This window comes from Tachypleus tridentatus, chromosome 13 (genome assembly GCF_004210375.1).
Source record: "Tachypleus tridentatus isolate NWPU-2018 chromosome 13, ASM421037v1, whole genome shotgun sequence".
Taxonomy (NCBI): domain Eukaryota; kingdom Metazoa; phylum Arthropoda; class Merostomata; order Xiphosura; family Limulidae; genus Tachypleus; species Tachypleus tridentatus.
The window spans coordinates 119460655-119488386 of record NC_134837.1 but is presented as its reverse complement, the minus strand read 5'-3'; the positions used below and the strand labels follow the sequence as shown (position 1 = coordinate 119488386).

The window sequence follows — 27732 nt, the reverse complement described above, 5'->3', positions numbered from 1 at the left end:
GAAAGGCCAACTTCAGGTGACTAACAGAGGTTTTTGAACTTACGTGTTAGTTTTTCTTGTGAGTTATGACAATTACAATTATGTTACAGAAAGTCCTTTACAACTTGTATTATTGTAGTTTTTCTGTTTCCACTGTAGACTAGATGTAAAAATTTGTTTTAATGGTTTTTTTAACTTTTTGTTTCACCTTAATTTCTTTTTATGAATTTTATTGATTTTACTTTAATTTTAACTTTTTACTGAATGTTTGGTGCAGATAGTGTAGCTGCTTTGTGCCATCAAACATCAAATCAACCTATCAACCAATGTTTTACAGAGAAATTTTGAAAGATAAATGAATAGGAGGAGTGGTTGTATCATGGCTTAAGGTGTTTACCTTTGTAGTTTTAAGTGTCTTCTTTTTTTCATGAATTTCAGTTAAGCTTTGTTATTTTTCACAGATTTTTTAACTCATTTACAGCTATAATCAGGATTACCACACCTTTTTGAATATTTAAAATACATTGATTTCAAAATTAAAGGGGGAGATCCAATAAGAATCCATTGTATTTTATAACGTACACTGGGAGACAGCTGTCTCGTTCCAGGTAAATGGATAAAATTATAATCATAATTTAGTGAGTTTGTTTTTAAGTTTAACATGGAAAGAAACATTTGTAAAAGTGTATAACTAGTAGTTAATCTGAACCTGTTTACATTAGGTAATCTGTCTTTCCCTGTTAACACAGTAACAGTTTTATATTTATTTGAACAGTGCTGTTATTGGCAGTTCCTAAAGAAATGTATAATTTTACCTAATAGATTTGAAGATGGCTGTTTTGTGCTATTTAATATACATTAATATGATTTCTTTCAGTTGAAAAATTTATGAAATGATGAATATTTTGTAGTGTACTTTATGGTGGACATACTAAGAAAATATTGTTATTAAGTTTTGGCATGAAAGCAGACAGTTATCTGTAAATATATATACTTTGGAATTTACTTGTTTTGAATAATCATTGACATAAAAATTGTGTTGGCTCTTTAGACCACCACTTGAAATGGTATCTAACATGGTCCATCTACATGTCTGCTGTGTTAAACATTAGAGTGCCAGTATTAATTTGACAAACATTGTATTGGCCTTTTAATTTTTTTTTCCAATAAAAAGAAAATGCTACTTTGTGTTTATAATGTGATAGTTCTATCAGTATTTATGTTTAATCATGAGGAAAGCCTCACACAGCAAGCTAAGGGACAAATCAACAAAAACAGTTGTTTATGGTTATAATTAAGTATTTGACTGCTGTATTGCTAGGTGTTGTAGTTTTGTATTATGTAATCAGTTGTAGTGGTTTAGGGAATGATACATATATATACATATGTGTGTGTGTGTATAAGCACATATTTTGTTGAAACTTTGACAGGTCTGTAAAATTTCAAACTTCTCTCAGGTACAAACCTTCACAAGACTTCAGGATAAAGAATTAGACATGTTGGAAATGATCTGTATATATGCTTTAAGAGCAGTGCTATGCATCCCGAGAATACTGTATGAACTGCTAGTGTGAATCCATTAAGAAAGGTGTTGTGGATAGGCTAATTATACATTTACCAGAAGTCGCCATTATAAAGATTGTGTATTATATTAGTTGCATAGAATGTTAACATTGTACAAACATTTACTCTTGAATCTCACCAATATCCAAATTTATTTTAACTATATTTAACTGCAAGTAAATGTATACTAATACTAATATATACTGATTAGTATATGGTTGATTTCATTACTGTTGTAGTCCTTTAATATCTGCTTTTTCAGGGAGTCTGCTGATATTTGAGTATATAGCCAGTGACTGTACATGTTTTCATTATTTTTATGTTATAAGTCCTGTTATATTTAAAATAATCCACTAGTGTTCATTCTTTGTCTATGGTTGTTTAAATAAATGCAGAATTTTTGTGAGCTGTGCACACAAAAAAACATTCACATTCATATGTCAGAGGGAAACCTTACCTATAGAGCAAATTAGCAATTAATGGGTTAAATACGTTCTTTTATATTTTACCCTAGACTTGAACACTTAAATTAAGTTTTAATTTAACCTGACATCAAATTATAATAATCCTGTTGTAATCTTGCTTGTCATGAAATTACACACAGTCCTGTATTAATCCAGTCTGTTATTAAATTGTACAAATCCTGACTTAATCCAGCCCATTTTCTGGTTATACAATAATTTTTTAATACATATATTTATCAAGTTATTCTGCAACCCTTCTTAATCCAGGTTCTTATAAAGTTACATTGCAATATTCCCTTCATCAAACCTTTAATCATTTTGTACAGCAGTTCTCCTTTAACAAATCTTTTCCTTCAGGTCTGTTCACTTGCAAGAAGCTGGTATTAATATGTGTTGTTTGTTTCTGTAAATGTTATGTTTCAACTGATGATTTAAACTCAAGTTCTCAAAGAAAGTTCAGTATTGTACAACACATTTTATACTGGAGTCATGATCAACCCTTTTTATTGTTCAAACTTGTTGAAATGAAATGAAATATAATAATAAACATTCCATAAGTGTGCTGAACAAATGTTTTATTAGTTTAAAATATTAAATCTTTGTACTCTTGTTATAACTGACAATAGATGACAGTCACAGTCTAGACCAGGGGTTACCAAACTGCGGGCCGTATACCTCCCTCGAGGTCATTTTGTCCAGCCCGTCAGGAGCTAGCCGCTTGGAAGTAAAAAGTGACATTTTATCAAATGTCCGACTGTCATAACAAAATAAATCACACCGATGGTCACTTTAAGCTGGCAAACACAAGACGTTATGGTAATAAGAAACAAGGCTGTCGTTTTAACTAATAGGAAAATTCTTCTTTCGTCCTTGCTGCCCATTTATTCATATCAAGGCACGTATCTATAAAAGCATTAGGATTTTGAAAACAAGTACAGACTTAACCCTCGTCCTATCGACTCGTCTTGTAAATTCAGCGGTCTAGGGTTACCGCTTCAGCAAGCTCATTTCTCTTAGTAGTCGGGTTATGTGCTTTTCGAAACTAGTTCTTAGGTAAGTGTCATGGCAAACATACATTTCAATATATTTTGTTTGTGCGTTCTTGGACCAGTACAATACTTTTCTCACAGCGTTCTGTGTTTTTCATTTCCAGATCCTGTTTTTTTTCACCCATCGTTGTGGCTGATTTTAAAAGAAGAAAAGTGGACTCTGAGTGTCGTGCTTTCAAAGAAGAATGGGGAGAAAAGTACTTCTTTGTGGAAACAAAAACCCAGAAAGCTACTTGAGTGATATGCACCAAAAGTGTTGCCGTTTTGAAAGAGTACAATCTTCGGAGTCACTATGAAACAAAACATCTATCAACATATTTGAAATTTTCAGGAAAGTTCCGTTCTGAGAAATTTGAATCCATGAAACATGTTTTTGAATCTCAAAAGAATCTCTTCACGAGAAAGTTTACTGAAAATGATTCTGTCACTCGTACAAGTTACAAAATAATGCATAGGATGGCAGAGCGAGGAAAACCTGTTACTGATGGCAACTTCATCAAAGAGTGTATGATGGAAGCAGCAAATGAGCTGTGTCCTGAAAAAGCCAATTTCTTTGAAGGTATCAGCCTTTCAGCAACTTCAGTGGTACAGAGAGCAGAAGAACTTGGAGAGAACATCGCATTACAGATATGCCAAAAAGCTAGAAACTTCCTATGGTATTTTCTGGCACTGGATGAGTCTACTGATTTCTTGAGTACGTCACAACTTCTCGTGTTCATTCGTGAAGTTAATTTGGACTTTCAGATCACGGAAGAGTTGGCATCAGTTTGCAGCATGCATGGAAGAACAACTGGAGAAGACATTTTCATGAAAGTACATAAAACTTTGCAAGACTATAACCTTCAGGGGAATCAGCTTAGAGGTGTAACAGTTGATGGAGGAAAAAACATGGCTGGAGTAAAGACGGGTCTGGTGGGGCTGATCAGGAAACCGTTGGAAGATCTTCAACTCCCAAGTGCTCTGTTCATACACTGCATCATACATCAGCAAGCACTCTGTGGAAAAGACTTAGATATTTCTTGCATACTGAAACCAGTCATTTCTGCAGTGAACTTCATTCGGGGTCATGCATTTAATCATCACCAGTTCAAGGCATTTCTTGAAGAAATTGATTCAGATTTATGTGACTTGCCTTATCACACGGCAGTGAGGTGGCTCAGCTGCGGTAAAGTCTTGTCTCGTTTGTATAAGCTGAGAAGAGAAATAGATATATTTCTTATCAAGAAATATTGAGCCGATCCACTTCTGTTGGATCCAACCTGATTGTCAAAGTTGTAATTTTAGGTTGACATCACATCCCACATGAATGAATTGAACTTCAAACTTCAGGGGAAGAATAACCTTGTCTGTGATCTCTATAGAATCATTAAAGGATTTCGAAGAAAGCTGTCATTGTTTGAAGCACATTTGGAAGGAGGAAACATCTCTCATTTTCAGTGTTTCGATGAGTTTCATGCTGGAATCACAGAAGATGTCAACCTGGAGTTTCAGAAAAAGATTGTTGGTGATTTAAATAAGCATTTTTTAGAGAGATTTTCAAATCTCGACAGAATCGAAAGTGACATTCTCCTTTTTCAGAATCCTTTTGTTTGTGTCATTGATGATGTGCCAGTGGCTTAGTGAAATTCAGATATGTACTCACTATGTGTGATGTGACAATTGTTTTTGCTAATGTCACCTTCTTTGATAACCTTTTGGTAAATAAAAATGTTGGTTGTATTTCTGTTTGTTTTTTATTATATGTGTGTATTGCATGCTACTCCCACATGGCTAATGTGGCATCCTAAACTTAGTGTTAAGTCTTTTACAGAGAGCTTTCGTTCTAGCTTGTGAGTATTGAACATAATGGTCATGTGGCCCGCACTTCTCATTCCCCAAGTAATCTGGCCCCCTGTGAAAAAAGTTTGGTAACCCCTGATCTAGACTGAGATATGTTGTTAGGAATTTACAGAAGAATCAAAGCAAGTGAATTTAATACTGAATCTGACTACATGACCCAAGTAATAAAGGATCAATGGAAGATTGTTGGCAAGAAACCAGTAAGTAAATGAATTACTTACTTCTTGGTATTAACATGTGGATTGAATTTTCTGTTTGTTTCTGTTACTGTTTTTTTGATATTTAAGACTTCTTGCTGAATTCTTTGTTGATTAAAGAGCCCAAAAATATCACCTTTAAACTGAAAACAAACTGCAGAACAAGTCCATAGAAACTTTACCTGCATGACTTTGTTATAATAATTATATTACAGATACCAGTCAGCAGTCAGAAGAACAAAGTTTCTTTTTTCTAGTACCTCAAGACATTTATAGTGACATACTCCTGAACTTACAATCATTAAATGATTCTCATGTTTTAATGTTGTATAAAAAGAAAATACTCAAAATATAACACAGTAACAACTATATTAAAATAAAAACTGGTGCTTTTTCAAAAGTAAAAGTTTACCGGAATGATGATTTTAAGATTTTGCTGCATATTAATAAAATGAATGAAATATGTTATCCAGGTTCAATACTTGATTGATTTAGCTTTCCAGAACTTAACCCAGCCTCACAGAAGTCTTGACTAGTCACTCATTGTTGACTGTATGAAGTTGATGATGTAAACAAGAAAGAACAAGCAGGAATAAATTAGAGAGAAGTGTTCATCCTTTATGATATTGTAATAATAAGGATAATGTGTTATATCAGATCACTGAAGCCATCTATATATTTAATTGTGTAAATGTATTACTTTATTATTCTCTGTTTTAAATCCAAGTTCAGTTTATTTTGAAATATTTTCATCACACCTACTTGTAATAGAAATCTTATGTTTTACTTGTGATACAAATCTTATGTTTTAATTGTAATACAAATCTTGTGTTTTACTTGTAATACAAATCTTATGTTTTACTTTACTATGTGATAATTTTCAAATTTCCCATTTTATTTCATTACTAAATGATCAAAATGTTTTATATCATCATTTCTTGCTTTGTTTCTATGCAATAAAATTTCCAAATGTTTTATTTAAAGATGTTTAAGTTTATTAACTTGTACAGAAAATTGTACTCACTGATGAAGAAAGTTTGTACTGAAGCTATGGCTGTTAGATAATTCAAAGTGAAAAGGAAAAACTTATAGTGTAAAGCTATTAATATTTCAGTTACATAAGATGTATGTGTTTTCAGGTCTCTGAAATCTGCAGTGAAAATAATGCCAGCATCACGTACAAGTCCAAGCAGTCCTTTCTGCTCTGTGAAATCAGTATTACCCTCTTTGAAGCTTCATGTAAGATGATATTAATATATTTTTTTATTTATTTTAGGTTATTTCTGAAATTTGTTTATCATGATTTATAACAAACTACAATTTTTGTAGGAAGTTTTCCATTTTATCGATTCTCAGTATTTTGTGGTAAAGATAGTGATCAGAGGTTGCAGTAGCAGATGGATGGTTAGGGTGTCAAAGAGGACATTTTCTTCCACCCCTGTTTCCTCTATGATCTCCAAGGGATCTAAGATTCTGGTTAAAGTATTAAAAGATGTATAAATTAATCCATTTCTTAACATTGGTGTATATAGTCATATTACTGTATATAGTGTATTACTGGTAAGTAATGTTTAAAATATCATCATATCATACAACATACCTACTTACCACTCTCAAGATTTACACCATCTCTGAGACTTTATTTTAAAGGTATTCACTTATATTAACATTACTATAAACTTTTCTTGTTTAAATCAAACCATTTAGTTATATGAAAGACAAACCTTGTACTGAATTTACTAATTAATGTAAATTAATTGGATTAATTAGTCTAATGTAGTTGATGAATAGCTCAGATACATCATACATCAGAAGATCCTTGGTTGTTCTTTAGTTTTTACATTGCATTATACATGTTTATTAATGATGAGGTATTTTAGATATGTTAAACAATGTGAAAGATGAACAACAATAAACATTAAACTCAAAGTTAAAGAAAGCTTTCGTAATTCTCAAAATAACTTGTACAACCTTTTTGTGTCCAGATTATCCACATAGAATTCAGCTTTCACAGGGAGTCTACAACAAAGTTCTGGTAACATTAAATGATAGAAATGAAGACGATTGTTCAAAGTTTGTAGGTAATATGTGTGAAGCTATTTAAGAGGTGAGAATTTTTCATTTTAAAATTGTACATAATGAATTTTGAAAGTTTGTAGGATCAAATCAAAATTAATGTAATGTGTTTATAACCATTCAGTCCTTAGATAACTTATTATTCTTTGATATTATTTTTAGTGTTGGTTTAAATATTTCCCTACTGTTAGATAAAGTAACATTTAACTTGATCTGAATGTTTCTTTACTGTTTACGTAACCTCTTAAACTATTCTTTTGACAAATCAATTCTCAGGCTAAGGTTTGTCACACTTTGAATATTTTTTCCTCTCTCTCTCTCTCCATGATAGACTAATACTGTTTGAGACTATAGTTTCTTTTCTGTGATAATGGAGGGGAAAAGGGAGCCTTGATAATGCAAAACAAAGAAAAACTTGCTTATCTGTGTATTTCTGAGAAAGATGAAAATAACAGAAGTGCAGTTTGACCTAATATTCAAACTGACAGGTTTCACTATAATCATTTAAATTCTCCTTTTGTTGTATTTGATTTCATTGAATTTTAGAACACAGTTAGTTTAAAACTAGTTCTGATGGTTTATATAACATCTTGTTGGATTTTCAGGATTCTGTTAAAAGATAAACTGGATAATCTGTCCATGGATGATTAACTTCTTGTAAAAAGACATTACTTAACCATATTGACTTTTTAAACACATTTTTAAACTGTTTATACATCACATTGCTAATTATTCTAAGAGTGTGTTGTTTACAGAATTCCTAATTATGTATGTCATCAGAAATACATCTTGCTATTATCTGGAAAGTGAAAATCTTAATTTTTTTTTTATTCATTCAGCATATCTGTATTAATTTATATTCCATTCATAATCTCACACTAGTCTGTTCCTCATCTACAAACAAATTTCTTGGGATGCCCATGTCAATATTACAATTAATTCCACTAGTTGCTGCTAAGGTGCTTCTGTAATTTATATAGAAATTATATAAGTTCTTCCAGCTTTGTGGACTAGTTCTCTATAATTGAGTATTGTAACAAACAAAACTTGTAATGCAGTATGTAAACATTCTACGTAGCAAACAGTGTGGAAACAAACTGGAGCTTTAAAGGTTAAGAAGTTTTCAATTAATCTTGTCATAAGAAACTTGCAATAATATAACATCAGTCTGATTATGATTCTGTCTGAACAGGTGTTATTTCATCAGAAATCTATGAACAGTAGGTAAACTCCAAGAGGAAATGATAATGTTTAATTTTATGGGATTATGGTTTCAATTACATTTATATTGTGAATTATCATAACAAATATATTTATCATTTTATGACTTACAAATTCTTTTATAATTTGAACTTAAGTTTTTTGTTACTGTGTGATACAATATTTTTCTTAATATAAATGGTCATTTTTTCTTTGAAATTAAGCTCTTATACACTGGGAATATTTTTGAGGAAAGATATTTTCCTTAATATTATAAATGGATGAAATGGAAAAACCTGGAAATAGAAACAGAAAAACACAAATCTGTGAAAAACAGTTTTCCAGAGAACATTGACTCTGGTGTAGCAGGTATAGAGATTTCCCCAACACATCAGCCAATACAAACACAAACTCTCCTGATGAATGATGTTTAAACATGAAACACCCTATGTTGTTAAATTATATGTTTGATCTACATGATGAATACAAGTTTTATTTCAGAAAAAAGGGATAACTGAGATTTATTTCATAATTTTAAATAGTGGTTGCTGAGTCAGTTTAATCCAGTGTGAGTAATAGTGGACAAAATAACAGACACAATGAAAAGTTTTTATGAAGAAAAATATTTTGTGTTTATGTAGGAAATTTTAATGGTTATGCAAATGAAGTTTGAAAATTTTGAGAACAAGAAAAGTATTTTTATTTGAACATTAAAACCACTTTGTATTCTAAGCAGTCAATTTTCTTACTTCTTGTACTTATGGATAAAGTTATTAAACATCCTTAATTGAAGGATGTTTAATTTGTTTTGTTTTTTAACAAAGGTCATGTAATGTACACTGAAATTTACATTAGGTACAGGTTACATGTTGATTACAAGATCATGTAAATTAGATTAATTACTTATGGAAGTGTTAATTTCAGTATCTGTATTTGTCTTGTACATTATTATTATTATTCTATAAACTTGCAAAATATAGTATGGAACTTTGATTTTAAGATATTTTATTGTAGTATTTTTACTTCAAGGAAATCGGAAAAAGAATATATTTTAAAATATCTCTAGAGTTCAAGAATCACATCCAGTAGTTTTCTATATTACACCACTCATCTATAGTGATATTAGATTTGTTATGAGCCATGTTTCTTGCCTTTTGCTTTCTGGCATCAGACAGAAACCATTGTAAATCCATATCAGCCAATATGGCATGGCATTTTATCTGACCATGCTATGTAAACAGTTTTTTTCTTAATTGTAAAATTCCTATTTTGGACTTTTTTATTAGAATCAATTAATTGAGATATTGAAGTTGTTTGAACAATATCAAAGTGTGTTATAAACTTTAGACACAAATGTGGAATTACAAAGTAAGTAGGTCCTTGTATTTTATCGTTCATTCTTGTTTGTCTGTAAGACCCAGTTGAAAATCTCTTCCACTTCTTTCTGTACTCAGAAACAAGTTATCTGAAACTGTCTGTGGTCTGTTATCTTGTGGATCAACTATATTCAAGCCTTAGAACAGTTGAAACAACCTTATGATAAGGTCAAAGGTCAGTAATATGTATATATATTATAAGCCAATAAACTTGTATACAAAGTAGGTTCAATGCTGTGAAATGTAACAAAAAATAAAAAGAAGAAAAACGTGCCTTGTATAATTTTGTATAGATGATAAAATCATATGTTTTTGGTACGATACCTCTTCATAACCAATAACTGTAAAATTATTCTTTACATCCATGTATGGAACTTTTAAGGTCATACCTGAGAAACATCTACTTTATCTCCACAAAGTCTAGAGAAAAGTAATGTGGTATTTATATATTACATATCAAGAAGTTATCAGTATAATGTAGTTATAACTAAAACTTTACTGTGTCAAAGATTGATGCATCTTAATAGTTAATTACATATTGTAGGTGTTTGTATCTGTGTTAAAATACAGTGTATCTGGAATGTTTTTAATATATTACTCCCCCTGGAAACACATCATTTACATTTTGTCCTCATATTTGATTACTTAATGTTCCTGTGATCTTTACTTATTTCTTATTTTCCTTTAATTGTATGACAGAGTTAAGTATTGCTTGTATTGATTGAAATAAACTGGATTGGTTACTGTAATGCTACACACTGTAAACATTAAACTTTATTTATGAAAGACTCGTGTATGTTAACACATGATGTATCATACAGTTTATAACACAAAATATGCCAGAAAGTAATTGAGCCCTTCAGACTAGTTTCATCTAAGAGGAGTCATTCAGGTAGCTGTGTCTCATTCTGGATTATTTATGGAGAAAGATAGACTAGAATAACAGTAAGTGTATAAGGAATAAAAAATTTTTATATTCTGCACTTCTAATTACGCTTTCCGTGTTGTTTGAGGTGATGTGATATCCTTTGGTATAAATATTGTTAGTTTTGTGAGCTGTACAGAAACTTGTTTGAACAAATAAATGACTGCGATATTATCTGGTGGAATGAACAAACTTGAACACTGTTCAAAATGTATATGAACAAACATATGGTTATAAATTAACTTGAGATTCTATTATCAATAAATAATTTTTAAAAAGTAATTATTTAGTATACATATTTTTTCTATATTATTCATAAAAAATGAGTTGCATCTTTTTTATTGTCCAATCTTATTTTGGCATTATTTTATTCAGCCCATTTACCATAATTGGGAATTGTGGTAATTATTATAATATGAATATCTTCAAATATAATAAATTGATAAGTACGTGGATTAAAGGGTGTAAGAATAAATATAATATAAAATAGTAATTGACATACTTAATAAAAGAAAGGTTTCCAGTACAAAATATTTGATATCTTTGTTAATAATTTATATTATTTTGAATAAATAGGAATTTTGTATTAGAAGTTTGTTTGTTGGCACTGTATATTATATAATACAAGCACATAAATGACACACTATAGGCAACAGTTTGTGTTGGTATATAATAACCAGAGTATTAAGTCCTTGTTGGAAGCTAAGTTATTTTCTTCTTGTGAGGAGAGGACTTTTATTTCAAATTGTCTTCTGTGATACACACATAACACAGTTATTTTTCTAATTGTCTGAATGTTGAATACTCAATGTGCAACTTTGTATTCATTATTTTGGTCACACACACACAATTTCCATCTCAGTGAGGTTTAAACAATGTATTGTTCTGAGAGCAAACTATTAATATTATATAAATAATAAGTTTATATATTCTCAGCATATTGGAAGTATAGATATTGCATTAAACTGAGAATAATATATACAGCAGTTTGAAAACTTGGAAGAATTTAAGTTTAGGCATTTAAAGCAGAAGATTGTGGGGAGAGCTGTTCCGACATTCTCACTACATAAAAATTGTTATACATACTAAGTCTTACCAGATATAAATTATCACGTATATTTATTCCCACTGAATATAAATTATATTGTATATGTAAATTATCATGAATAGTTAATCATACTAAATATAAGTAATTATTCATGTGCAGTCATATTAAACATATGTTATCATACTTAGTCATGCTTATAATAAATTATTCTACAAACTCTATCCTACTGAATGTAACTGATCTTATGTACCTAGTTAACTAATGTTATTAAATATAGGTTATGTGTAATCAGTCTCACTAAAATTATTTAGCAGCCACACTAAATATAGGTTATTATACATACTCAGCCATACTAAGTATAGGTTATTATACATACTCAGCCATACTAAATATAGGTTATTATACATACTCAGCCACACTAAATATAGGTTATTATACATACTCAGCCATACTAAATATAGGTTATTATACATACTCAGCCATACTAAATATAGGTTATTATACATACTCAGCCATACTAAATATAGGTTATTATACATACTCAGCCATACTAAATATAGGTTATTATACATACTCAGCCATACTAAATATAGGTTATTATACATACTCAGCCACACTAAATATAGGTTATTATACATACTCAGCCACACTAAATATAGGTTATTATACATACTCAGCCACACTAAATATAGGTTATTATACATACTCAGCCACACTAAATATAGGTTATTATACATACTCAGCCATACTAAATATAGGTTATTATACATACTCACCCACACTAAATATAGGTTATTATACATACTCAGCCATACTAAATATAGGTTATTATACATAGCCATACTAAATATAGGTTATTATACATACTCAGCCATACTAAATATAAATGATCAAGGATATATAATTATATTAATTATCAGTGATTCTTAGTTCTTTTAAATTATGGTCATACACATTCAGTTTAACTACACTGAACAAAAATATAAACACCCCATGTGAAATATTGGTGTCACATGAAGAGTATCACCCAAAGTTAGTGTATACTCCTTCTACTTGTACAAAATGGATATTTCTCTTGATTACTGTCCCAAATTTGAGTCTACCACTGCCTGTGAGCATTTGCTCAGTGATGCGTTAATGTCACTGAGTGCATGGGTGTGGCATCCAGACGCTGCTCAAACAGGATGAGCAGGACTCGGACACTCCTTATACTGGGGACAAGAAAAGGCTACCCCAAAATGTCATATTTTGACAAAAGCAGCAATGCCTCAGATGACTCCAGTCATGCGGGAACGTGCCATTGGCATGTTGGAAGCAGGAATGTCCACCAGAGTGGTCGCTGTGCAACTGAATGTTCACTATCGGTCGATAGGACGTTTGAGAGTTCGTTTTCAACAGACGGGCAGCACTGCAAATCGACCTCATCCACGTCGGCCACGTGTGACCACCCCAGCACAGGATCGCCACATCCGGCTTGTTCACATAGAAGTGGTGGTGTTATGGTGTGGGCAGGCATCATGTATGGGCAAAGAACACAATTGCACTTCATTGCGGGGAACTTGAATGGGCAACGATATTGGGACGAGATCCTCAACCCAATTTTAGTGCCGTTTGTCCGGCAGCGTAATGTCACCTTCCAACATGACAATGCCTGACCACATATTGCCAGGATCTGCACCCAGTTCCTTGAAACTGAGCACATTCCAGTTCTGGACTGGCCTGCGTTTTCGCCAGACATGTCACCTATAGAGCATCTTTGGGATGTTCTGGATCGACGTGTTCGCGACCGTGTTCCAGTTCCGGATAATGTGCGTCAGCTCCATGTGGCACTCCAACAAGAATGGAATAACATCCCACAGGCCACCATAGACAACCTGGTGAACTCCATGCGAAGGAGATGTGTTGCTGCATGTGCTCAGTATTCCCATCTTTGTTTATCTTTAATCTCACCCCTGTGTTACCTACCTGTCATTCACTTTTTGTCTTGTGCTGTCTGTCATTCCCCTGAGAGTTTTTAGAAAAGTGGTCATTCACTGTTGCTTTCTTTAGCTCTTGTGTTGTTGGGCATAATTCACTTTTGGCATGGATGTGTTTATTCCTCTCATCTTTAAGAGATTTGCACATTTACATATGGCTCCTTTTTGCATCAGTCTGTTTTGGAAGCATCTCTTAGTCATTGGAGACTTGAGTGAAGTCATCTCATCTTCAGTTTTCCTTATACTCCTTTGCTTCTCATTTGTCTCAATATTCCCCTATTCCTTTCCCTTCCATTTTGTACCCTGATTAGATCATTTTGCTCGTGCTTCTTACTCAAGTCATTTTATCAACTAAATCATAAAGCCTTAATGGTCAGTTTTGATGTAATCTCCCTCTTCACAGAAGTCTCAACAACTGAAGCCTGCAAGATAGCTTTATAATTTTAGATCCAAGATCCCAACCCATTGATACATATTCCCAGTAACCCTTATAGAATTCACTACCACCAAAACTAACTTTATGTTCAATGACCAAAACTGCCAACAAATATATGGCCTAAGTGTGGGGAATCCTGTGTCACCAGTTCTCGTCAAATAAACACAACATAACCATGAAGAACTCCCAGATACTAAGTAGAGAAACAAGTGCAAAATCAAAGTGCAACTAAAACTAAAATTAAACCAATAAAAAGGAACACCTTCATATCTATAATAATTAATAACCTAATATCCAATTGCAACGCCCTCTACAATCCCATACTCTTTTATACTCTCATTCCTAAGATGTGTCTGGAAACGGTCACTTACAAACTCTCTCTTTTAACCTGAAGATTACCTAGGAAGGTCGAAATGTTGTTCTCTCCTTATCAATAAAAGTGTTCATATCCATACCAGCCATTCTGAGATACATTTTTTCTCTTCAACAAGAATTGCCAGATTAGTTTTTTACTTCTTAATGGTTAAACATATAAAACTTGAATAAATATGGAATATATTTGTGATATATTTGGTGAAGAATAGGAATGTCTGGGAAAATAACAGTCAAAGGTATATGTATATAGATGTGCCTGGTTAATTGTTAGAATAACTGATTTTGTTATCCCTTTTGTGATGGGCTCATTGTAAAATACATGAGTTTGGATACACATTTGCAAACATTACATATTTATACTAGAGCTTTTCGTGCTGTATGTGTATCTTAACAAAATTTAGTAGATATTTAGTAATGATTCCAATCTTTTCACACAAAAATTCATATTTTTAATGAAGTAATTTGGTTAAAGATATGTTTATAAAAATGTAAAGTCCGTTTTGTTAATAGTCCGAGTGTGAAGTGATTTTCTTGTCACGATTAAAAACTATTCTTTGTTCAAAAATCTGACATATTTGTGTGATCCTTAAAACAACCAAAATACATTCCAAACATTTGTTTTCAATAAAATTATATATTTTATCTGTTATTTTCTGTACACTAATTCTTGGAGTTAAGTCAAGTTAATTGACTTCATAACCACTACAAGAAACTAGGAAATAAAATATAATTTTTTTTCTTTTTTAGTTCAGGAATAATTACAGGTTATTACATGAAATCAACAATGTTTATTCCAAGTAGCTTAAATTTCATAACATTATATATTCATATATAGTTATTATTTTTATTATGTTGACCTTCCACTCATGCCTGCCTAGCAACACAGAAGTCACATCAACTTTATATCAGATGGTGGTATGCAGTTGCAAATGGAACACTCAAGTCACTAACTTGAGTGTATTTACAGTTACACTAAATAATGACTCCAACACTGAGATTCCAGATGAACACGTATATTTTATTTATTCTTTACTTATAAAAATACAACATATCATATATTTTATTATTTCCTTTAATAATTCTTCCACAATACTCATTATCTGTCATTCTTAGTACATTCTTGATCAACATATGATGAATAATACTCAGAGATATTATAATTACTAGTTTCTTTTATGGTGTTTATTCCAATTCCTTAACTACATTTGTTAATTCAGAGAAATAGTAACTTAACTTATATTGAAGATGAAGTGTTCTGGCCTTGGTGTAAGTTGAACAGTGTCAGCATTTTGAACTTGGAGAAAATCTAATGAAACATTTTTTTTTGTTTCTGGAGAACTTCTACTTCAAAAATAGCATTTACTTTCAGCCCAGACAGAGACTTATTTTTAGCTCTAAATGTGGCACGTTATTTGATGTTGAGCTAATTAATTAAAAGTTAAACACATGATGATATGTTATTTACTTAAAGGCTAGATACTTGATCAACAAGTTAGTTAAAAACCCAGTCACCTAATGTTACTTGACAGACAACTTAACTAAAAACTTGTTGCATACTAGTACTATCATTAATGCTTTTAGATCAAAAACGAGTTTTATTTTGCATTAAACACAAATAAATTGTACTTTTTTAAAGAGCCAAGCAAAAAAAACTTATAATATAAGTATGGTACTTTCAGGACACTTTTCTTGGTGTTTTATTGCTGTTCAACCAAATTTAAAATTATGTTCCCCATTGAATTTAATGTATCAGGAAAAAGCTAATAACATCAATCATAATATATCCTATACAGTTGAACATTACAACCATACAGAACTGATACATGGAAGCAGTAAAATACTCAGGTTTAATGTATATTATCAATAAAGTTGAACTTTGAGCAAACTATTGTGCAATATACTGATGTAAATGCATTCCCTCAAAAAAATATATTTAGTAATATTTGTCAAACAGCTCAAAGAGATTAGATGTTAAGTTATTAATTAGTATAGGTGCAATGGTGTTTTTTTATATTGGTTTTAGTTGTTGTGTAAGTAAGGGTTATTTGATTTTTGCCTTTATTTATAATTGTTTCCCAACTCATCCAATCGGATAAGTAGAAATATTTGTTGAGTTTGTTTTTTTTAATTTTTTGCTGGAATGACTCCTGTTCCGTGAATGGATTCTGAATATCTCCTCGTGAATTACTGTTCTGTATATTTAGAATCATCAGTTTAGTATACCACAGTTATAAACATTTATTGTAAAATCTGTAAAACCTCCAAAACTTAGACATCATTGTGACGTATTCCACAACCACAATTATTTTTTCACAATAGTTCATAAAATCTGTGGAAAAATAACTATTTCAATGGATGTGACTTGTGTATTTGACATTGAATTAGTGTGTGTAGTTACAGCCTTCACCATGTGTTGGGTACATTGGTGCAAGCAAATTTGAAAGGAAAAAGTGATGCATTCTGGAACTGTTTTTGGTACAGTATTTATATTTATAAGTAACAGTATTTTAATTTAGTTTTACATTAATACATGCTTACCTTACATACATTACATGTAAAATACTCAACACTTTTTATTGTCAAACTTTGAATGTTTAACTCAGTTGGAAACTTACAATTATAACAAGTTAAACTACACAACAATTTGTATTATTATACTTTGGAAGTGTGATTGTTTTTGCGTAAGATACGAACCATACACTTCGAGAACCACAATTCGTCACGCTAACAACTGGGCCTTAAAATGTATGATAAGTGTTATACATTACGAGACTATCGTGTAAGATAAAAACATAAGATACTCGTATGTTGTTTGTTTTTCGTAGTTTTAATTTTATGAGTTAACATTAATAACTGTTTACTGATAACGCAAAATATGAAATTTGAAACTCTGTATCGCAGTGTTATTGATTTAAGTAAAGATGTAATTTTTAGAAAAATATATGAAAAAAAGCAATCTTATCATCGAAGGTCTTAGATTATATTTTATAGAAACACTAAAATCATGTAACTATTGATTATTCATAAACAATTTATCTGGCAGCTAGAAAACAGTTGGTTCTGGGCTTAGTGATTTATTAAACCTTTCAACTCAGCGCCATCTTAAGGGGAACGGTTTCGTGATTGCACTAACAAAACAGAATCAGAAGAGAATGTGTTATATGTAAATTTCATGGTTATTAAACACATTTTTCTTGAAGTATTTTTAGAAAATAAAACTTCATAGATAAACAATTTAATTATAATACAAATATTTTAAGTTCTTCATAACACATTAGATTAATGTAATAGTTGTAAACGTTCAACAAAATTACTTTGTTTTTTTTGGTAAAATATCCATTTAAATATAATTACACACAGAGAAAAAATAAAACATTAAGAATATCTCTTTCTTGTGTGTCCATCATGACGTATGACATAAAATACAACTTGTATTATATATTTAAATTTTATTTATTATTTATAAGCTGACGATGACCGAAGAAGGTCGAAACGTTGTTCACTCTTCTACGTAAAATATTTTCTCAACCCAAACGAGCCGTTTTTGCATATATATTTTCGACTTCCTTCAAAGTCTTCCTGATAAACTGGAGCACCATATTGTTCTGATTGGTCAACGAGTAGATGACGTCATTTCCTGGAACCGAATCAGTATGTAACAAATAAATAGTTTATAACACGGTAAATAATTAATTGCATCATATAATACTAAATAATATGAAAAGAAATAAATAATTGATTACTGTTAGATAAATATATAAAGTTTTACCTAACTAAAACTATTGGGTTAAATTTCCAAAACCATTTTTGTATTCTATCCACGATCTGTAAAAATTTTCAACTGGTTTTCCAAAATCTCTTCTATGGATCAACTAGAAATAAGAAATACTGAGATAACTAAGTTTTGTAAGTATCATGAAACTTTATATATTCCTGTATTATTCCACATTATTCTATACAAAATATATGAAACCTGTATGAAAATGAAACGTTTTAAATCTAAAACAAAAAATATTTATATCATCTGAATTTATGTTTCATAGACGCCTTTAGGATAATATTATTATAACATGAAGATAAACTCCAGAGTAGATTCCTCTGTGTTATTAAACAGTATTATATGTTTATCATCATGTAGAAAGTGTCAGGTTGAACACAGGTACAAATTCTGATATATATAAAAAACCTAGAAAGAAACGATTACCAAGTGAAAAAAACATAAGTTGTATATTTAAAGATGGTAATTAACATTTATCAATAAACAGAGCTAGTAAAGAAATGTGATGAAAAAATTAAAACAAAAACATTTTTTTTTCTTTTGAAACGTGGTTTTGTTTTTAAAACTTATTTTCCAATTCTTCTACATAACTGAATTTATAGAATAAAGTAGCCTTTCTTTAATGAAAATAGTGGCAGGCATTACTTGCTAAAGTAGAAATCCTCTCTCTCACCAGATCTACTAATTCTATAACGGAGTCCAATATTCCTTTCAGTGACCCAACAGTATTATAAGCTCTTGTGATGATGGACATCAGCGTGGGTCAACATGAAGAAAGACAGTGTTGTACATTATTAAATGGTTAATAACACAGAACTGGTTTCTTATACACTGAAATGTGAATCTTTTATCAATGGTTTTATAGTTCTATTAAACAGGATATACGAAAACGTTTTTTTTTTAATCACTAAGAGTTAGAACCGTACTAGTAACTGTATCTGATGTTTTCACACTGAGTCCAAGAAATGTTTATAGTTTTCTATAAAATTACTTACATCCTTGTAAGTATATATAGTTTATATATATCAATTGATAAATATGGCTCTAGTTAACATCTGAATTTTCCGCTTCTTTTTATAAACACTCGAGTTATTTTTACGTGAGAGTTGTTGTCTGTAGTTATTAATGTTAATATTAAACGTAACTTGTTACATTTTTAAACATATTTATAGACCTAAAGTATTCATTTTTACAAGAATAGATCGAAAACTCACATGAGAGATCTAATATTCCCGTATTTTTGGTAAAATCATAAACATTGTACAACAACTTTTCAAACAGAAATACGTTGTTAAATAAATTATCTTATTATTATCAATTTAAATTTAAAGCCCAAATGTAAGAAGTATTAAATTAAAATTATATTTATAAGTTTAACGATATAATTACTGTAATACAATATAAATTACATACATGACAGACATTACTGTTTTAAAGGTTTGTTTACATACTTAGTCCAGAATAATCTTTCTCATGTAATTCTGGTGGTTCAGATAAAAGACTGAAGGCTTATGGTGCTAAATATATGATTTAGTTACCAAGAATAGATAACTTTACAAAATGTGAAACTAGTTGAGACTAACGTACAAACATGCTATCTGTATATCTATATGAAGTAGTTAAGGTATAATGTAATTGACCTTGAATTAGTGAATAGTTAGTACATCATTTGTATGCTCATGTTAATTACATATGACGTCACACTTCCGTTTTCATTTTGCCATGCTAACTGGTGATGTGAGTGTGACTAATGTGAGACTGTTATGAACGTCAGTGACCTGTGTGACTGACTATAGTGTTCCCTCTCTCTCTGGTATTTGGGTATATTTATTTGTATACCCAGGAGGGTCAGGTACACTCGACCTCTTCCTCCTTCCATGACTTTGTTGGAGTGGCCAGATTAATTTATTTCGAATAAATACTGAATGGCTGGAATGATATCATAAGTTTAGTCAGATCCTTTTCAGGGCAATGTCCATTTATATTATTCTTTTATTATTATTATTATTTTACTAAGTCGAGAACGTAGGTGGCCTGTTTTATTTTAGCTCTATTCTATTATTACTATTATTATTATGATTTTGAATGATTTTATCTTAATGATCTAATGTATAAATTTAACGGGGAGAGGTGTTTAGGTCTCTCTTCATCATATATGCAATATCTGTCTAGTTCGCATAACAACTCATTTTTTTCGCCTATTTTTATCAAAACATTTTATTGTACTTTGTAGAAGTCTATCTGGTATTCTTTGTGTAATCTGGTATAATTTGAGTAATTATGCATGAACTTTGATGAAGTGGTTTTAGATACTCTGTATGTTGATGTATTTAGTGTATCTTGTAATGTTTGGAGTTGGTTTGTATTTGTTTTAGACTTACATTGATCCATGCAGGAGCTGCATAGTCTATTACAGGTCTAATGTATGTCTTGTATATTTTAATGATGTTTTCTGGTGTTGCTGTTTTTAATGTTGACAGGAAAGTGTGGCTTATATAATTCTATGTTGTTTGTTACGTGGTTGTTTATTTTATTGTAGTAATAGTTGTTCATGTACGTGTCATTATGTGTTTTAAATGTGCTTTGTAATTGATGTTTGAAGGCTTCTACTTTTTCTTTGTTGGTTTGTGCTAAGGTGTTGTTATATTCCAGTGTTGGGTATTTTCTTGTGGTGGCTTCATTTGTGAATCTTTTTAAGTGTAGCCAGAACTTACTAGGGGTTGGTTGGTTTGTTTAGTTGAGAGCAGAAGTTGCCCCAATTTTCTTGTTTTAGTTGTTTAATATCTGCTCTAATTTTATTTCTGATGTTGTTAATTTGTATTTTTATTTCATGTTCTCTTGTTGCCATGAATAGTCTCCTTAATTGTCTTCGTTGTTTTATCATTGTTAATAGTTGTTTGGTTGGTTTCCATGCATTGTTTGTAGTTATATATTGTTGTTTCGGTATCGTGTCCGTAGCTGCTTTTAGAAGGCACTCCATGATTATTTGACTGTATGAATCAATTTCAAATTCGTTGTTCGCTGTATGTTTACTTTTGTCTGGAAGTATGTTGCCTAACACTTCTTGAAATTCTTGCCAATTTGTTTTTTTTTGTAATCAAATTTGTCTTGCCTACAGATTTTATCTTTATGGGAGGTTAGATCGAAGACACACCATATTGGGAGATGGTCAATGTCAACATCTTTCCCCACATTAAAATTTATTAGCTTTTGCCTAATATTGTAAGAGGTGAGACAGATGTCTAGGATATCATTAAAATTTGTTGCATAGGTAGTATGGGTAGGTGTATTATCATTAATAAGGGATATATTATTGTTATCTATGAATTGTAATAGGTGTCTGCCATTGGAGCTTGTGGATTTACAATCAAAGTTCTTATGTTTGGAATTCAGGTCACCTATTACTATTGTATTTTGGTTGTGGGAAAAGATGTTGTAGATTAAATTTATGTGTATACACTTTATTGGAGAACAGTATATTCCTGCTATTGTTATTTTCGAGTGGTTTTTAAGAGGATATCACCCACTATATTTTCATTGCTGCTGTTCATTTGGATTTCAGTAACGGAAAGGTGGTTTTTATATAGTAACATAATTCCTTTGTTGATGTCTTGATTATTTTTTCTATGTAGTGTACCCCTGGAACTTGTTTGTTTGTTTTGAATTTCGCGCAAAGCTATACCAGGGCTATCTACGTTAGCCATTCATAATTTAGCAGTGGGAAACTTAAAGGAAGGCAGGTAGTCATCACAACCCACAGCCAACTCTTGGGCTTCTCTTTTACCAAGTAATAGTGGGATTGACCGTAACATTATAACGCTCCCCCCGCTGAAAGGGTGATCATGTTTGGTGTGACAGGGATTTGAACCCGTGATTCCTGCATTACGAGTTAAATGCTTTAACCACCTGGCCATGCCAGGCCTTGGGGAACTTGTATGAAACCATTTTTGGTGTTATATTGACTGTTGTGAAATTATTACTATCGTCGGTGTAACTGTTGTTAGTTCTTATGGGTTTCAGTGCGAATGATGTGAGACATTATGGGTGTTAATGTCATTTCTGAAAGATCAACACGGATGTCAGTGTGATTGAACCGAAAATATTTATTATTGGTATCAGTTGTGCAGAAATGGTATTATTAAAATATCCAATTCAATAAAAACCTGTTGAAATGAAAATTGAGTAACACCATGACAAAATAATGGTATTGTACTAAAGTATGTCATTGAAATTATGTACAACAGAACACAGTAATGAAATTCTGTAACTGAATATCATAGCCAACCAGTAAAATAACACATATCAATAATATACCTGAAAGTAACAGATAAGTGATAATAATTAACTGGATGTCATTAAATAAACTAATTATAGTGTTATATGTGATATATAAACTACTTTAATAATGGTATATTTTTATTTGTTACATTAATTTAGAATGTAATACCACTTATACCAGTATTCATGTATTAAACATGAAAACCAAATATCTTAATGTAACGTTATATGGAAGGATGTTCGTTAGTTTTCAGTGTCGTTATTTATGTTTAGACAAGAACACATTCAACAGACAATATGTAGAAGACATAAGTATAGAGAAAACTGCAGTTGTAACAACATGTGACATATGTTCTTTATCCTTTCTACATTTCTTAATTAATCATTTTATAAATCAACAGTTATGGTAATACAGTCTGGATGGACATCTGTCGGTACGGTGTAATTTCAGTCTGTTTCTTCCACCAACAATATACTACAAGCAACAGTTGTTAATATCAACATAAAACTGACAGAATGTATAATAAAGTTCTCCTAATTACTTTTATTATGTTGTTGTCTGCGTTACGGTGCATTTCACTAGTTACACCTTAAATCCCTTCATCCGGTTACTTTGTGGTAATTACATGTAGTTATTATAGTTGTTCTATATCATAGTTACCATGGCAATACTTCAGTGTTTCTGTTATGGATACACTGGTGTATTGTTAGTACAGTGACAAACAATTAAATATTGTTGTGGTATAAAAGTATAATTTTAATAATGAATGAAACATTAAGAAAGGTTTGAAACTTGTATTATTACGGTGTTACAGATAATTATTGTATGTATATTACTGTGTTAAAATTTGTTTAAATCTTTCATAAATTCTCTGGGTAATATGACTCTAAAACTCTAGTTACACTTAATATAAACAACGGTGTTTGTATTACCTTATATGTAAATGTTTGAATAAATAAGTGTGAAAAATAGAACATTTTTATAATTTTATAGCAATGAAAGACACGTTTATTTTTGAAATTATACGACATTTATTCATATTTCTTCCAAAATATCCAGTAGTATATATCTTTATTTCTTACACGTTGGTTGTATTTATATTAAAACAACGGAAGTAAAACACTTCCTGATTTGAAGTTCAATATAAAATATTGTATTACATTACTACAATAAGTAGTTAATTGGTGGGTCAGAGGCAGACTTGTGGTCATACATGGTTAAAATGTGGTGTTAGATTTCATATGGTGTGGATACCTCGTTATGATAATTTCTCCTGATAAAATGTGGGAAATAGACGATGACAACACAATGTATATTCAGTCCTAGAAAAATGAATTTTAATGTAATTATTTGTTTTATTACATGCTTCTTAAAAATATTAATTTAGGTTCTGTTAACAACTTTATCAGCTCGTAAAACTTTCGACAACTCAAAAGGTTTCTGAAATTGTGGTTTACAGTGATGGTGATTGTCTCTATTTTATAGTTCGTTTTTTGTGTGTAGAGTTTTATAACCATATTATTCTTGTATTAAAACTAATCACTTATTTATATCTAAACTAACGCGGAGAATAGTTTGTTTATATTTGTGAAACATAAAATTATCTTTTGCTTGTATTTCGTACAAATTATTTACATATTTAGGAATTATGTAAAGGTAAGTAAACATTAATCCACAATTCTATCAGTATATGTAAAAGTAATTTACTACTAATATTCAAACCTACTATTGGTTGTATCAGAAAATTAATCTTGTGATATTTGCTTGTAAAGACACTATTCTCATGAGTTCTTTATGTTTCCCTTCTGTTCTTTGAAACAAATTATATTTTGTTTCTTGCCGTCTGGCCCCCCGCTAGTACAGCGGTATGTATTCGGATTTTTAATGCAAAATCAGGGATTCGATTCTCCTCGGTGGGCTCAGCAGATATCCCGACGTGGCTTTGCTATAAGAAAACACACACAAACACACATTCTTGCCGTCTGTAGTCCACAATAATTTGTCACTGTATAGAATCACGAACATAAAATATTCTTTGAAAACAAACATAACTATTCTGTAGACCTTTATCCGTAGCTACAGCTGACACTGTACATCTGTTAACATTTTAATTTGTTATCTAATCCTAAACCTCTACGTCACTATGGTCAGTTTTATCTACAGTCAAACTAAATCCTTTGTTAGACACTGTATCAGTGATACTGAGAGTGACGATCGACAGTAGTACACTTATATGATTCTATTGAACTATTTTAGTCCAACGATGTGAATAAAAATTACTCAAAGTAAAACTGACATGGATAACAGTATACTTGGTGTCCATAAACTATCTGACCCCATATTAAAAATTAATAACTTCAAAAAAATTACAGATAGAATACTCTGGATTCATTTAACTTGACTGAATGTCTTCTTGTTTTAGTATAGTACTACATGGGTGTAGTTTGTTACTAGAAGATTGTCCTGATGATACTTTGTGTTGTTCAGTATCACATTCCTTATTACATCGATTATTCTGTGGCTGAAATCCACGATATCATGTACAGGTGTCAAATATACGTAATATTTGACAACCTCACTCAAGAAAAAGTTTGACAGGGATATGATAGGGATAATGGGGTTATCATGTTAGTACATCTCTACTGAACCATCTTTCTGGACGTCCGTACTTTTGTGTGGTGCAACATCGGAAAGGAGGAAAAACTTTATGAGTTGTTCGTGAAGTTAAATAAAACAAATGTTCTATATATGATCATTGTGAGATTATTAATTTTTTAAACGTGTGAGATGATTTATCAATATTCTAGAAGATATTTACGTGTTCTGTCATATATTGTTGCAGAAATTAAAGTATTGAAAATTAAAAGTAGTGGAAGAAATAATGAAACATACAGTTAATAGATAAAATAATAACTACAGTAAAAAATAACGATAAACTGTACTTTAACATTTCTGGTAAATGACTATGTATGATAAAACCAATTGAAGATAACAATATCCATGTATAGTCATTCAACCTGAAATGTTAAAGTACAGTTTATCGTTACTTTCTACTGTGGTTATTATTTTATCTATTAACTGTATGTTTCATTATTTCTGTTGTATATCTTTCACTACTTTTAATTTTCAACACTTTAATTTTTTCAACAATAGATGAAAGCACATATGTTTTTTTAGGATGACAATACATTATATGACTTGTTTTGAAACTTTAAAACTGCACAGTTATGATAGATGGAACATTTAACTTCACAAACAACTCAAAGAGCTCTTCTTCCTTTCCGTTGTTGCACTACACTAAAATACGAATGTTCAGAAAGATGGATTACCAGTGGTATCTGAACGAATAAGCCACGGTTTTTGAACCAGTCCATCTCTGTATACTGTGATATGGAGACATCAGGAGGAAGGTGGATGGTAGGTGAACTAAACTTTGTTTCATTCTGTACTTTAGCTCACTTATTTAGCAGAACTGGAAAATAAATTTCAAAAATTCAAAAATCCACGTTCAAAACAAAAATATTTAAGTTTGTTAAAAACATGTAACGTTTTTTCTGTTCATTTTTATCATATTTATTCGCTGATTCCGTTCATTAATATGTTATTTTATCTTATTTAAATATCCAGCTAATAAGACGTGTTTTCACTTGGTAATCATTTCGTTCTAGGTTGTTTTTATATATATCAGAATGTGTATTTGTATTCAACCTGACACTTTCTACATCATAATAAATGTATAACAGTGTTTAATAATACAGATGAATCTACTTTAGAGTTTATGTTGTAATAATATTATCCTAAAATCATCTTTGAAACATAAATTCAGACCATATGAATGAGTTTTGTTTTAGATTGCAAACATTTAGTTTCTAGACGGGTTTCATAAAGACAAAATAATGTTGAATAATAAGGAAATATATATTTTAAAGTTTCATTTTGATACTTATAAGATTTAGTTACGTCAGTATTTCTCACTGATTTTCATATTTCTAGTTGATCCAAAGAAGAGGTGATTTTGGAAAACTAGCTGAAAATTTTTATAGATCGTGTATAGAATATAAAAATGGTTTTGTAAATTTAACCCAGGAGTTTTGGTTAGGTAAAACTTTATATATTTATCTAACAGTGATCAACTACTTATTTCTTTTCATGTTATTTAGTATTATTTGATATTATTAATTATTTACTTTCTTATAAACTGGCCCTGGCGTTCGCTTCGTAATCTGAGGGGCGCGGGTTCGCGCCCGAGTCGCGCCAAATATGCTCGCCCTCCCAGCCGTGGGGGCGTTATAATGTTACGATCAATCCCACTTTTCGTTGGTAAAAGAGTAGCCCAAGAGTTGGCGGTGGGTGGTGATGACTAGCTGCCTTCCCTCTAGTCTTACACTGCTAAATTAGGGACGGCTAGCACAGATACCCCTCGAGTAGCTATGTGCGAAATTCCAAAAAAACAAACAAACTTCTTATAAACTATTTATTATATACTGCTTCTGTTTCAGGAAATGACGTCATCTTTTCGTTGACCAATCAGGACAGTATGGTGCTCCGTGTTGATCTGGAAGACTTTGAAGGAAGTCGAAGATATGCAGAGTATGACGAGTTCTTGGTACGAAGTGAAAGAGAACACTATAAAATGAGTTACAAAATGTACAAGGGTAACGTGGGTGAGTTTAAACTTTATTCCAGTATATAACATCCTACATTAGTTGTTTATATATTATTTATTAATTATTTCTACATTATTTTAGGAAATTCTCTCGCTCACTACAACAACATGATGTTCAGTACCAAGGACAAAGACAACATTTAAAACAGCAGTAGTTGTGCTGAAACCTTCAAAGGCGAATGGTGGTATAATTCATATCATTATTCTAACTTAAACAGCCTGTATTACACGGAAGATTACCAGTGTTACCTGGTATGAAAATAAGACTTGTGGAGTTTGTTATTGGTCAATAAATAATAACGAAATTTTAGATATATTAAGCAAAATTGTATTTTATGTCATACGTCATGATAGACAGATATTCTTAACATGTTTTATTTTTCTCTGTGTAATTATATTTAAATGGATATTTTGCCTTAAACAAATAAAGTAATTTTTGTGAATGTTTTCGACTGTTACTTTAACCTAATGTGTTCTGAAGAACCTAAAATATTTGTATTATAATC

At 30.9% G+C, this 27732-nt stretch overlaps 2 protein-coding genes across 8 annotated transcripts in view; one reads left to right on the top strand and one right to left on the bottom strand.

Moving 5' to 3' along the window:
* The window catches only part of LOC143236883 (techylectin-5B-like), a 263403-nt gene that overhangs the window by 171002 nt on the left and 64669 nt on the right, over positions 1-27732 (bottom strand). The window lies entirely within an intron of this gene.
* LOC143239313 (general transcription factor II-I repeat domain-containing protein 2-like) lies at positions 667-27732 on the top strand. Of its 3 annotated transcripts, none has more exons than XR_013021119.1 (5): positions 667-1567; positions 6231-6330; positions 7077-7198; positions 9822-9918; positions 27309-27727. XR_013021119.1 is itself a non-coding variant. In XM_076480260.1 (5 exons), the coding sequence occupies exon 1, from the start codon at positions 3416-3418 to the stop codon at positions 4286-4288; it is 873 nt and encodes a 290-aa protein (XP_076336375.1). In that variant the 5' UTR covers positions 667-3415; the 3' UTR covers positions 4289-5094; positions 6231-6330; positions 7077-7198; positions 9822-9918; positions 27309-27732. The 3 variants fall into 3 exon arrangements, 2 of the variants coding, with proteins under 2 accessions (XP_076336375.1, XP_076336376.1); XM_076480260.1 differs by having other exon boundaries at positions 667-5094; positions 27309-27732; XM_076480261.1 differs by having other exon boundaries at positions 667-5778; positions 27309-27732.

What these genes read in the sequence shown, in the direction of transcription:
- LOC143239313 (XM_076480260.1), top strand. Translation starts at nt 3,416, where the DNA reads ATGAAACATGTTTTTGAATCTCAAAAGAATCTCTTCACGAGAAAGTTT.